At 35.9% G+C, this 12,292-nt stretch overlaps 1 protein-coding gene across 3 annotated transcripts in view; it reads left to right on the top strand.

Annotated features, from left to right (window-relative positions):
* The window catches only part of rasa4 (RAS p21 protein activator 4), a 104,354-nt gene that overhangs the window by 81,269 nt on the left and 10,793 nt on the right, over positions 1-12,292 (top strand). For all 3 annotated transcript variants that reach the window (XR_012406038.1, XM_005171995.5, NM_001099451.1), the window contains 6 exon segments: positions 1,732-1,885; positions 2,006-2,070; positions 3,902-4,014; positions 6,321-6,513; positions 8,239-8,376; positions 8,931-9,075. Coding sequence is in view for 2 of the 3 variants with exons in the window: in XM_005171995.5 (XP_005172052.2) it covers positions 1,732-1,885; positions 2,006-2,070; positions 3,902-4,014; positions 6,321-6,513; positions 8,239-8,376; positions 8,931-9,075 (808 nt within the window). In the remaining variant the exon portion in view is untranslated.

Here is a 12,292-nt window from a genome sequence, read left to right on the forward strand (position 1 = left end):
CAGGTTTTGAACAACACAAGCGTAAAATTATTAGTGACCGAATAAATGTTTTTGGGTGAACTGTCTTTTCAAATTGTTGCACAACAGAACATTTTAGTATGTTTGCTTGTAGGGCTGCACAATATTATGAAAAAACTTTCATTGCCATATTTAGATTTTCTATAATTTGTATTCTGATTTCAGCAGATAACTTAAATTGCTCTATTTGGAAAGAATTAACACTTTTAGATTGCACCAAATACAATAACCAAAATAAAAATATAGATAAATACAGTGAAGGAGATTAAGGGCTCTATTTTAACGATCTAAGCGCAAAGTCTGAAGCGCAGGGCGCAAGAGCATTAAGGGCGTGTCTAAATCCACTTTTGCTATTCTAAGGCAAAACGTGCATTAAACCGATCAGTCTCATCTCCCATTCCCTTTAAATATAAGATGCGTCACACTGTGGTGTATTTGTTATTTACATGGCGTACTTTGTAAACTGAACACTTCACTAGCGAGAAAGCAATTAAACAGACCATCTGCAGTGAGGAAAATGAACGAGCCTCCTCCATTCGGCCTCTTTACTTTCTCTTTACTTTTACTCTTTACTCCTTTACTTTCATAGAGTAAGGAAACGGTGGAAACTCACTCCGCTAAAAACATCCATTAGCCTACTTATTTAATTTTATTTGTTAAGCGCAAACATTTGTTTCAAAACTATTTCTAAATTCAGTTCTAATTTCCAGCAATATGGTGATGTATACATTTCCAAAACCCGACAGATAGACAACCTAAACTTGTTTTTATTAAAACAAATAAAAATATGTATATAATAAATAATACTACTAATAATAAAAACATTATACAAATGCAAATTGTCATAAATAAACTGAAAAAAGCCACCCGAGATAAGGCATGGAGGCAGTGGTTTTTATATTTATGAAGAAAATAATATTTTTTTAACATTTTAATCCTTTTTTTTCATAAGTAAAGATATATGTGTAATGCTGTTCATATTGTTTGTATTAAGCAATGTTTAAGTGTGTGGACGTGCATAGGCTCATAACTAACACACTGCGCTAGACTTTAAAGCAGCTTTCAATTGGTCAATGGCACAGCCTATTTCAGTTCCTCAAAATAGCAGCACGCCAACAATGCACATTACCACACCTTCTTTTCGGACCAGCACACCCATGAGTCCACAAAGTGGCGCAAATGGATTAGCTATTTAAAAAACGTGGTGCAAAATGTGAAAATGACAGTTGCGCTGGTCTGAAAACTACAACAAATCACGCCTTATTGCATCAGGTGTATGATAGGGCCCTAACAATATTCAGGTACAGAAATAAAACAATCAATTGTACAACAAAACTGTATAGACTACATTGTATAAATAAGTAAATACTATTAACATTTATTAAAACTAAAAATGTAACAATTCACTGTAACTCTCAAAAGCTTTAAAGTTTACATACTGTCACAGGCCTTAAAAACACACATAATCTGTAAACTTTAACTTTTTATGGTTAAACTGAAATGGCTCCACAACTATAATCCTGACTCTGCATTACAGATCCTGTGATGTGACAATTGTGGATTCACACATTGTAATATCGATGCTGAAACGATATATTGTGCAGGCCTACTTGCTTGAGCTAATGGTTTTAGCTCACAGTGTTGCATTATATATTAGAAGCTTAATTGTGTAAGCATAACCTCATTTGTGATCATAATGACTGTTAATTATAGGGAAACTGGCCTGATTTCATCATGCTGATTGATGAGACCACTACAGCGGAGAGCAGACAGGAAGTAGCTAATAATCTAGTGAAGCTGTTTTTGGGTCAAGGGCTTGTCAAGGAGTTCTTGGACGTTCTGTTCAAACTGGAGCTGGACAAGACTAGTAAGCAAAGATCTCTAATGTATATGTGTGTGAAATATTGTTTTTCTTTTTGTATTTATTTCTCAATTACTTGCGCTATGATGCTAATAATGCTACGTTTTGTTTTCATTTATCCTTTAGCTGAACCCAACACACTCTTCCGCAGTAATTCATTAGCATCTAAGTCTATGGAATCCTTTTTGAAGGTAAATATTAATCTGCAAGTGTAAAGATTGTGTTTATAAGGGGGCTCTTTAACGTGTTCATGCTATGTAAAAAAATAATAAAAAATCACATTTTTAAAAAACATATTTTACCTTGACACCACTGTTCCTGTTCTCCTAAAAATGGAAATCTGTAATGGGCTTTGATTGGTCAGTTGACAGAATCACACTGTAAAAAACATCCGCAAATTAGCAGTTTTCCATGCTTTTGGAATTACATTTTGATTTTTCCTGTTGATTTATGCTTTTGAATGATTTTATGGGGCCTTGATTTTTCTTCCAACAACTTTTAACTTTTAAAAGTTTGAAAAAAAAGTTTAAAGTAATAGATTGTCTCACTAAGAGTGTACTCATACTAGGCATGGTTGTCCCTCTGCCCCTCTGCCCACACTCACATTGTATTTTTTGCCTTCCGAGCCCGAGAACGCTGACGTCATTTATGTTGCGACTGTTCAGTTAAACAGAAGAGAAGTGCTCTCAAACCGTAGAGTGGAGATTGCTTTAGTTATATTGTTTTGTATAATTTTCATTCGTTTGGGATGCAGTGACACCGTCAAATTTTTTGCTGAATAGATCCATCACTTCTGACGATCATAAATGTTCGTGAAAGTCATCGTGCTTTCGGATTAGACGGTAAACCGAGGTCCTGACTTTCTGTGGTCATTAAAAATCCCATGGTACTTCTAGTAAAGAGTAGGGGTATAACCCCGGTGTCCTGGCCAAACTCCCTCCATCAGCCCTTACAGATCATGGCCTCCCAATCATCCTGATCCACTGAATTGGCTGTATCACTGTCTCTCCACTCCACCAATAGCTGGCGTGTGGTGAGCGCCCTGGCGCCGTTGTCATGTGGTTGCAGTCGCATCGTCAAAGTGGATGCTGCACACTGGTGCTGTGTTGGAGAGATTTTAAATTACAGAGAGATTCTTTAAATTAGAGAAATTTACAGTAAAATAACAGAGGTTAAATTACATAATTTTTTTGTAAAATAACAGTCATTAAATTACAGAAATTTACCGTAAAATAACAGACATGAAATCACAGAAATTTACCATAAAATAACAGACGTTAAATTACAGAAATTTACCGTAAAATAACAGACATGAAATCACAGAAATTTACCATAAAATAACAGACGTTAAATTACAGAAATTTACCGTAAAATAACAGACATGAAATTACAGAAATTTACTATAAAATAACAGACATTAAATTACAGAAATTTACCGTAAAATAGTGGTAATTAAATTACAGATATTTATTGTAAAATAACAGATGGTAAATTACAGAAATGTACTGAAAATTAAAATGTAAGAAAGTATGGCCATTAGTTTACAGTAAATTTCTGTAATTTAACAGCTGTTATGTTTACATTTTTTTCGGCAGCTGGGGGAAAAATGTTTTTTTTTTTTTTTTTTGTACTTGCTTTAACATTGGGACCCTAACAACATAATTAACCCCTTTTAATGTGATCAGGTTTTACCAGATGTGCAGCATACAGATGTATATCAAAGCTTTTCGATTTGAAGAATGAAATCTAATTGATATTTCTTCTAGCATAAAATTGTCAAAGGGACCATCTATCATTTTGAAAAAAGATCAACATGATAAACATACACACATCACAACTAATAAGAGCAGGAACATGCATTAACAAAGGGAATGTGGTTAATTTGTGTTTCATGCTACATTTAACAGTCTACACTGGTTTAAACTTCCTGCTGTTTTATTATATTTTATTCCAGCAGTTTTCCTAATGTGATTATGGGCAATATTAAACAAAGGCACCTTTGTTTTCATTTTCTCCCGGCAGGTGGCTGGGATGCAGTATCTGCACCGGCTTCTGGGGCCCATAATAAACCGAATCTTTGAAGAGAAGAAATACGTAGAACTGGACCCCAGTAAAGTAGAACTGAAAGAAGCAGGGTAAGACAACCAAAATATGACTTTAAAGTTTGAAAGAGTACATTAGGGCTGAACAATACATCGTTTGAGCATCAATATGGCAATGTGTGTATCCGCAATAGTCACATTGCATGATTAGATTATTTATTAAACATTAAAATACAAGAAATATTTTTTTTATATTATTGTATAAAATGATTACAATCATGACCATGTTATTTTACGTTTAATTGTTACATTTTTGTATTTGAATACTGTTAGACTCTCCAGAAAACCACAAGGCACTGTTTTTTTCAGTTTTATTTGTATTTATATATGATTGTAATTTATTATATTTAATGCAGATGAACTGCATAGAAAAAGACTTGATCATCCCCAGTCAATCTAAATTATTGAAATATTTTCAAATAGAGCTATAACTCATATGGAAACATTATTTTCACATCGCAATATACAGTTAAAGTCAAAATTATTAGCCCTTCTGTGAATTATTGTTTCTTTTTTGAAAATATTCCAGATGATGTTTAATAGAGCAAGGAATTTTTCACAGTATTTTTGAAAATATTTTTCCTTCTGGAGAAAGTCTTATTGGTTTTGTTTTGGCTAGAATGAAAGCGGTTTTTATTTTTTTTAAAAACATTTTAAGGTCAATATTATTAGCCCCCTAAAGCAATATATATTTTTTGACTGTCTATTGAACTTACCACGGTAACAAAATATCTTCCCTAATTACCCCAACTTGCTTAGTTAATATAATTAACCTACAGTAGTTAAGCCTTTAGAGCTCTATTTTGACGGTCCATGCGCAGAGCGCAAAACGCAAGGTGCAAATGCTTTCAGGGCGTGTCAGAGCACATTTTTGCTAATTTAAGGACGGGAAAATCCGCTTTGCGCCGTGGCGCATGGTCTAAAATGGTTGAGTTTATTTTCTTAATGAGTTATAGGTGTGTTTTGAGAATAAACCAATTAGAGTCTCATCTCCTATTCCCTTTAAGAGCCAGCTGCGTTGCGCCATAAGCGCATTCGCTATTTACAGGACATAAAGTAAGTGTATGTGGAAAAACTGAGCATTTTACTAGCAAACAGTTAACAGTTTTTTAACAGAAAACTGTTAAACAGAGCATCTACTGCGTGAGAATGAGAGATAATGGATCACTTTCGCTCTTGAAAAGGGAAACCTTTACGCACAGACATCAATTTGTCTATAAATAATTAATTTAGTTTGTTAAGCGCAAATATTTGTTTCAAAACTTTTTCTAAATTCAGTTCTAATTTCCAGCAAATGAATAAATGAACAACAATAACGAAGTGTGTTCAAAAACCTGAGTTATATCCTAAAACACATGCTGTGCCCCATATGGTCTAAAACCTGACAGGTGGGCAAATCTAAGCTTGTTTTTAATAAAACAAATATAAATATGGATATAATAAATAATACTGCTAATAATAATACCATTATACAAAAGCAAATTGTTATGAATGAACTGAAAAAGCCTCCCGAGATGAAGACATAAAAGCAGTGATTTTTCATATTTATGTAGGCTAGAAAATAATTGGTTTTGAAATATTTTAATTATTTTATATTTATATCCTATATCTATTCTTATTATATCCTATATATTTCCTTAATATTGAATTTTTTTCATATGTAAAGATATTTGCCTATTGCTCTATGTGCGTATCAAGTAGTGTGTAAGCGAGGCGCAACTCTGCGCTGGAGTTTAGACCGGGTTTGTTTTGGTCTAATGAAAAATCTATTATAGATTCTCAAAATAGCCACGCGCCAGCGGTCCACCTCAGAACGCCTTCCTTTTTAGACCAGAACGCCTATGGGCGCACATCTGAGCGCAAATGCATTTGCTATTTAAACAGCGTAGCGCAGTGGTCACCAAACTTGTTCCTGAAGGGCCGGTGTCCTGCACATTTTAGCTCCAACCCTAATCAAACACACCTGAACAAGCTAATCAAGGTCTTGCTAGGTATACTTGAAACATCCAGGCAGGTGTGTTAAGGCAAGTTGGAGCTAAACCCTGCAGGGACACCGGCCGTGTATGGTAGGGCCCTTAATGTCACTTTAAGCTAAATAGTATCTTGAAAAACATCTAGTAAAATATAATTTACTGTCATCATGGAAGGAGTTATTAGAAATGAGTTATTAAAACTATTGTTTAGAAATGTGTTGAAAAAGAAATTAAAGGAAAAATACACAGGAGGGCTAATAATTCAGGAAGGCTAATAATGCTCACTTCAACTGCATATCGCATCAAAACAAAATATCGCAATGCCAAATGTTTCCAATATAATGCTTTGTTGTTGTGGTATTATAGGTGTGCAGGTTTGCACCGTCAGCAGACAGAATCTGATGTTATTCAGCAGAGCTCCAGCCTCCTTCAGTCATACCTGTCCGAGCTTCTCACCTCCATCCTACAGTCTGCATCCTACTGCCCGCTGCTCATCTGCCAGGTTTTCCATCAGCTCTACCTGCGAGTGCAGGAGCGCTTCCCAGACCCAGAGTACCGGGTCAGTTACCTTCATTTTCACAGACATTCTTTCTTCTTAAGACCTGTAAAACCTGTCATTTTCACAGTGCTCTGTAAGAAAAATTGTGATTCATGTTATTATTCGTTTATTTTTTTCCCTGTTTATATATGCTTTTGAATTGCATTATGGGAGCTTGATCCTTCTTCCAACTTTCAACCTTGAAAAGTTCGAAAATGTGACTATTTTAATAGTTTAAGGTGATATGTTGTCTGAGTTGGTGTTGTATTTTATGCTACAAAAACCTTGTACACCCTACTGCCAGTGCATTTTCTGTTATTGTACAGACTTTTTTCTCTTAGTGAAAATAATATAGAGTTTAGGACTTGTTTTAAACTCCTCACACAAGTGCTCATCAACATGAGTATTTATTGCTTTTTGTCCTGTTCAATAGTTTGTTGTTCTTTTGATTAGTTTCAGACTGTGAAACAATGGCGTTGTTGACACCTTGTGGACAAACTTGGTAGTGCACAATAATTCAAAGCATGTGTGAGCATTGTATGCCCACGTTGTCAAAGTATATCTTTGTGTAACGGTTGCAAAAACCGTTGCATTAAAATTTAAGTATAGTTTGGGCTTACAGTGAAGGAAATCAATTTATGCAAACTCAATAGTGTTTTTTTTCTCAATTGTGGGTCTTTTGTGCACCATTTTAAATGTAGACATTAAAGGGACAGTTCACAACAACCCTAAAAACAAATTCTGTCATCATTTGCTCACAGCTCATGTTGTAAATCTTGTAGGAGTTTCCTGCATCTGCATTTTTTTAATCCTGTTTTTGGTTTGTACAGTAAAAGTCGGTCGAGTCTTATCAGTGTTGCTGTTGAGCCCATTCGCTTTCAAAAAAACAAACAAAAATAAATTCTTCAAAATATCATGTTTTATATTCTGCAAATAAAAACATAGGTTTGATTGAATCAAACAGATCTTTAAAAAAATTTACTGTTTTTTGATTCATAAATAAATCCATGTTTTTGAAGAGTTTGGTTAACCAGTATGTGATCTGCCAAAATGATAACCGGTTGAAATTCCTGCTCCCTGTCAAGGACACCTGTTGGACTCTACAGGCTTACACACACTCACAACCACAGATAAACAATCACCGATCCCCTCATCCAAAAGCTTTTGTGTGCTTTCACCCACTGGAGGGGGTAGGCGGTCTGCGACCGGCGCCTCCATGGCTGCAGGACCAGGCGGCTGCCAGCCCTCATCGGACGACATCCATATCCCCTGTTCCCATCCCATTTGTCAACGTTGTGTATTGTCCGTGTGCTTTCTTGTGCTGAATTGGGCTGTTTTTCTCCCTGTCTCACTTTGCTCTAATCAAGAGCAAGGTTAGAGGGTGTTTTTTTTTTTGCGTTTCTGATGTATCTAACTTGCCTTTCTAAATGCTACCTCCTGTGACCTGTCTTCCCCTGATAATTGTGATGTTTGTGTACGGTTTGGGGGGAGGAGGGTTCAATTTCACTATGCAAAAGTGTATGTGACAAATAAAGGCCTGATTTGATTTGGTTAGCATGATATCTTTAAAATACAGTCCCTCCCCTGCAGTTTAAAGCCACGCCTACTGAAACACAAAAACACACCTTAAAGATGACAGCAGACAACCCACTAGTTCATGTCATCCGCCATTTAGAAATCTAGTTAGTGGTTGGTTGAAGGCGTGCAGGAATTACACTTAATCTTCTTGTATTTTTCTTTCCTCAGAAGGTGAAGTTCATTGCTGTAACCAGCTTCCTGTGTCTGCGGTTCATCTCACCTGCCATCATGTCTCCAAAACTATTTCACCTACGAGAGAAACATGCCGATGCCCGTACCAGCCGTACACTCCTGCTACTTGCCAAAGTATGACAAATTGTTCCCGAAAACCATTGTTGTTGTGAATCCTGGTAACAGATAAGTTTCATACTTCATTATATAGTTGTATTTGAGGATCAAAGTATGTCATTTGCATGTCCTGAGCTCTTATTATTTAGCTGTGCCTAGATACAGTCAGATTTTCATTCTATGGCACATTCAAAGTTTCATTACAAGCTATTCACAAAACAAAAGAGGATAACAGATGATAATATGTTGTAAAAACAACCACTATTTATGTAGGTCACACTTTCATCATAGATTATGACCTCCATCCATTATAGCAGTGTTTCCCTACCCTGTTTCTGAGGGTACACCCACAGTACACATTTTCAACCTCTCCCCAATCAAACACACCAGAATCAACTCATCATCAGAACATAAGAAGAGACTCTAAAACCTGAAGTTCATGGGTCAGATAAGGGAGACATTCAAAATATGTACTGTTGGTGTGCCTCAGGAACAGGGTAGGAAAACACTGCATTACAGACTCCATTAAGGTTACCATATTCCCTTTGACCGCCTCATGTGTGTTTCCTCAGGCCGTGCAGACCATTGGGAACATGGACACTCTGGCCTGCTGCTCTAAAGAGCCGTGGATGGTGCGTTTGCAGCCTGCCATTCAGCAAGGCATCACCCAGCTCAAAGACTTCATCACCAGACTGGTCAACTGCCATGAGTCAGAGGGTGAGCTGCCCGAAATTAGTCAGTTGATGAAAAATTGAGTGGATCCCTGTGCATGGCTGGACACTCATTCCTACCTGTCAGATCCCATCAGTCTTTAGATAAACGAGCTCCACTTTTGAAATTTTCTTGTTGAAGCAGCAGGTTTAATTATGTAGTACACTCAAAAATGAACAGACACGTGAAATGTCATGAAACCCTCCCTGAGTCAGCCGTGTTTCTTCACCCCCTGAGTTGAAAAGGTTTGGGCTGTTTCAGCTTTGATAATGTAAGTATGGAAAGAGTTAAGTGGTTGCATTCATAATAGTGCACAATGATTTGATCAAACTGTCTCTTTCTCATGACCAAAAGCAGAGAAATGTAAAAAGGAGTGTATTTTTAAGGCTTGGTTGTGTTTATGGGGTGCAAAGCAATCTGTGCTCATGCTTCAGTTGTAAAAAGTCACGTTATTTTTTTCACATATCGTACTTTAATTGTATACCGACACTCAGCTAATATAAAAACGACTGTCAGATTTCCTAGTTCCTCCGAAAGGTCCACCCTTGAGAGCCTCTGATTTGTCAGCTAACATAATGTGCTGTGATTCGCGGGTTGAGTCCATGTCACCAGGAAGTGTCACAGCTCTACTAGCACAGGCTTTGCCGTTGTGTAAATACAGTCAGTCAGTGTAGCTGTTAGCCATATCAGTTTGAGCCTGAATCAGAAAGAAGGTGAAGAAGACACAGCTGAACATCACGCCTGCTCTCTAAAATAAAATATGTCAAGTCGTCACATTGGAATTAAAAGGTTCTATCTGCGTTCTGAATGATTTAAAGATATTGAGCTTTAAAGTTTTTGCATTTCATAGCAAAGAGTATGGGCCTTATCATACACCCGGCGCAATGTGGCGCAAGGCGCGGCGCAATACTCTTTTGGTACTTTTAGCTCGGCACAAGGGTTATTTTGAGGTGTTGCGCCACGCTGTTTAAATAGCAAATGCATTTGCGCTCAAATGTGCGCCCATAGGCATTCTTAAGGATATATATATATATATATATATATATATATATATATATATATATATATATATATATATATATATATATATATATATATATATATATATATACAGGATATAAATGTGAATAAATAAAATGTTAAAAAACATATTAATTTCTAACCTACATGAAGATTTAAAAACCACTGCCTTACTTTCTTCATCTCGGGAGGCTTTTTCAGTTCATTCAATTTGCTTTTGTATAATGCTATTATTATTAGCAGTATTATTTATTATATCCATATTTATATTTGTTTTATTAAAAACAAGCTTAGATTTGTCTACCTGTAAAGTTTCAGACCATATGGGGCATGGCAGGTGTATTTGGAAATAACTCAGTATTTTGACCACACTTCGTTATTATTGTTCATTTATTAGTTTTGCTAGAAATTAGTACTGAATTTAGAAATAGTTTTGAAACAAATCTTTGCGCTTAACAAACGAAATTAATTATTTATAGGGTAATTGATGTCTGTGCATAAAGGTTTCCCTATCCACGAGAGCAAAAGCGAAAGTGAACTTACTTTACTTCAAAATGCGCTTATGGGGCGACGCAGCTGGCTCTTAAAGGGAATGGGAGATGAGACTCTAATTGGTTTATTCTCAAAACACACCTATAACTCATTAAGAAAATAAACTCAACACTTTTAGACCAAGCGCCATAGCTCAAATCGGATTTTCCCGTCCTTAAATTAGCAAAAATGCGTTCTGACACGCCCTGAAAGCGTTTGTGCCCTGCGTTTTGCGCTCTGCGCATGGACCGTCAAAATAGAGCCCTATGTGTGTAATGTTTGTTTAACTAAAAAGTTTTAAAATGTAAATAGCTTGTAAAAAAACATCTCATAATGTAAATAAGTTGTCATTTAATAAGAATATGTCAATAACTCAATTTTGACGAAAATGTCAGATAGAACCTTATAAATTCTAAGGCGCCAAAGTGTCTTTCATATATATTTGGGTTATAAGCATGTGTAAGTAATATAAAACATTCACATACATATCTTTTGCGAGTTAGTTATTTAAGATGTTGCTGCCGCTATGCAGGGAAAGCGGCTGCATAGTGAGATACTTTGAGTTTTCACGTTGTTTTACATACATTGCTTAGCAACGTGGACACCTCAAAATGGTGTTAAAAGTGTCACATACTGTATTTATAAGGTATATTTCACCCAAAACTGTCATTTCAATCTTCATGATGTATTCGCGACCGCAAAATCACATTTGACGTGAGCTGACAGAGAGGGCGGGCGCGTGCATGTAATTGATGTCTACTTTAGTGAACAGAACCTGCTTAGGCTGTGAACAACAGGTAATAGAGTTGTAAATAACATTCAGTTTGTTGCACAAATCGATCGTTTGGGAGCCGCGAGGGAAGTATGAACCGCACTTAGCAGTGAAAATGAAACCGAAAGCGAGCACATCATTTAAATGATCATATCGCATTTTACAGTAATGATTATGACTAGCATTTAATATGTTTTTCTTTCAAAGCAAACACAAAGTGTTGTGCATGAAATAAATGTGTAAGAGTGTCAGTATAACTACTCGAGCCTATAATATGTTGAATATAATGCAAGAGGGGATCTGTTAATGATACATGTCTGATTTTACCAGTAGAAAAAATGGTCTAATAATGTTGTCAATGACAGATTGATCTCAAACATAATAGTTCTAATTAAGTCTATTCAAAATTGAGCATTTTAACCAACAGTAGACCTCCATATATTATTATTGTTGTTTTTCCATATGTTTGAGAAATAAAAATAAGAATAGCCGAGTCGTAACCTTTAATAATAACCTTTATTTTACATCTACAGAATCGTGAGAAAATCGTGATCTTAATTTTAAGCAAAAGAATCGCGATTCTCATTTTAGCCAGAATCATACAGCTCTAGGATATACTGTTAACGCTAATAACTGTGCATGTAATAGATTAAGTTTAACAAATAAAAACACTTACAGGTTGTGCCGTACAATCCACAGCTTCGTCTATTATGGTTGGAGCTGCTCCTTCTTTGAGGAGTTTTTAGCCGAATCCAGTACTGAACTGGGAGAAATTCTGGAAGCTGTCCTTTGTCAAATGCTGTATATTTTTTATAATTCTCTGGAACATAATTAAAATTAAACTGTAATCACTTCTCTCTTTATGTCCTTTTTAAGCCCAAATACAGAAACAGAACAATC

This window comes from Danio rerio, chromosome 5 (genome assembly GCF_049306965.1).
Source record: "Danio rerio strain Tuebingen ecotype United States chromosome 5, GRCz12tu, whole genome shotgun sequence".
Lineage (NCBI taxonomy): Eukaryota > Metazoa > Chordata > Actinopteri > Cypriniformes > Danionidae > Danio > Danio rerio.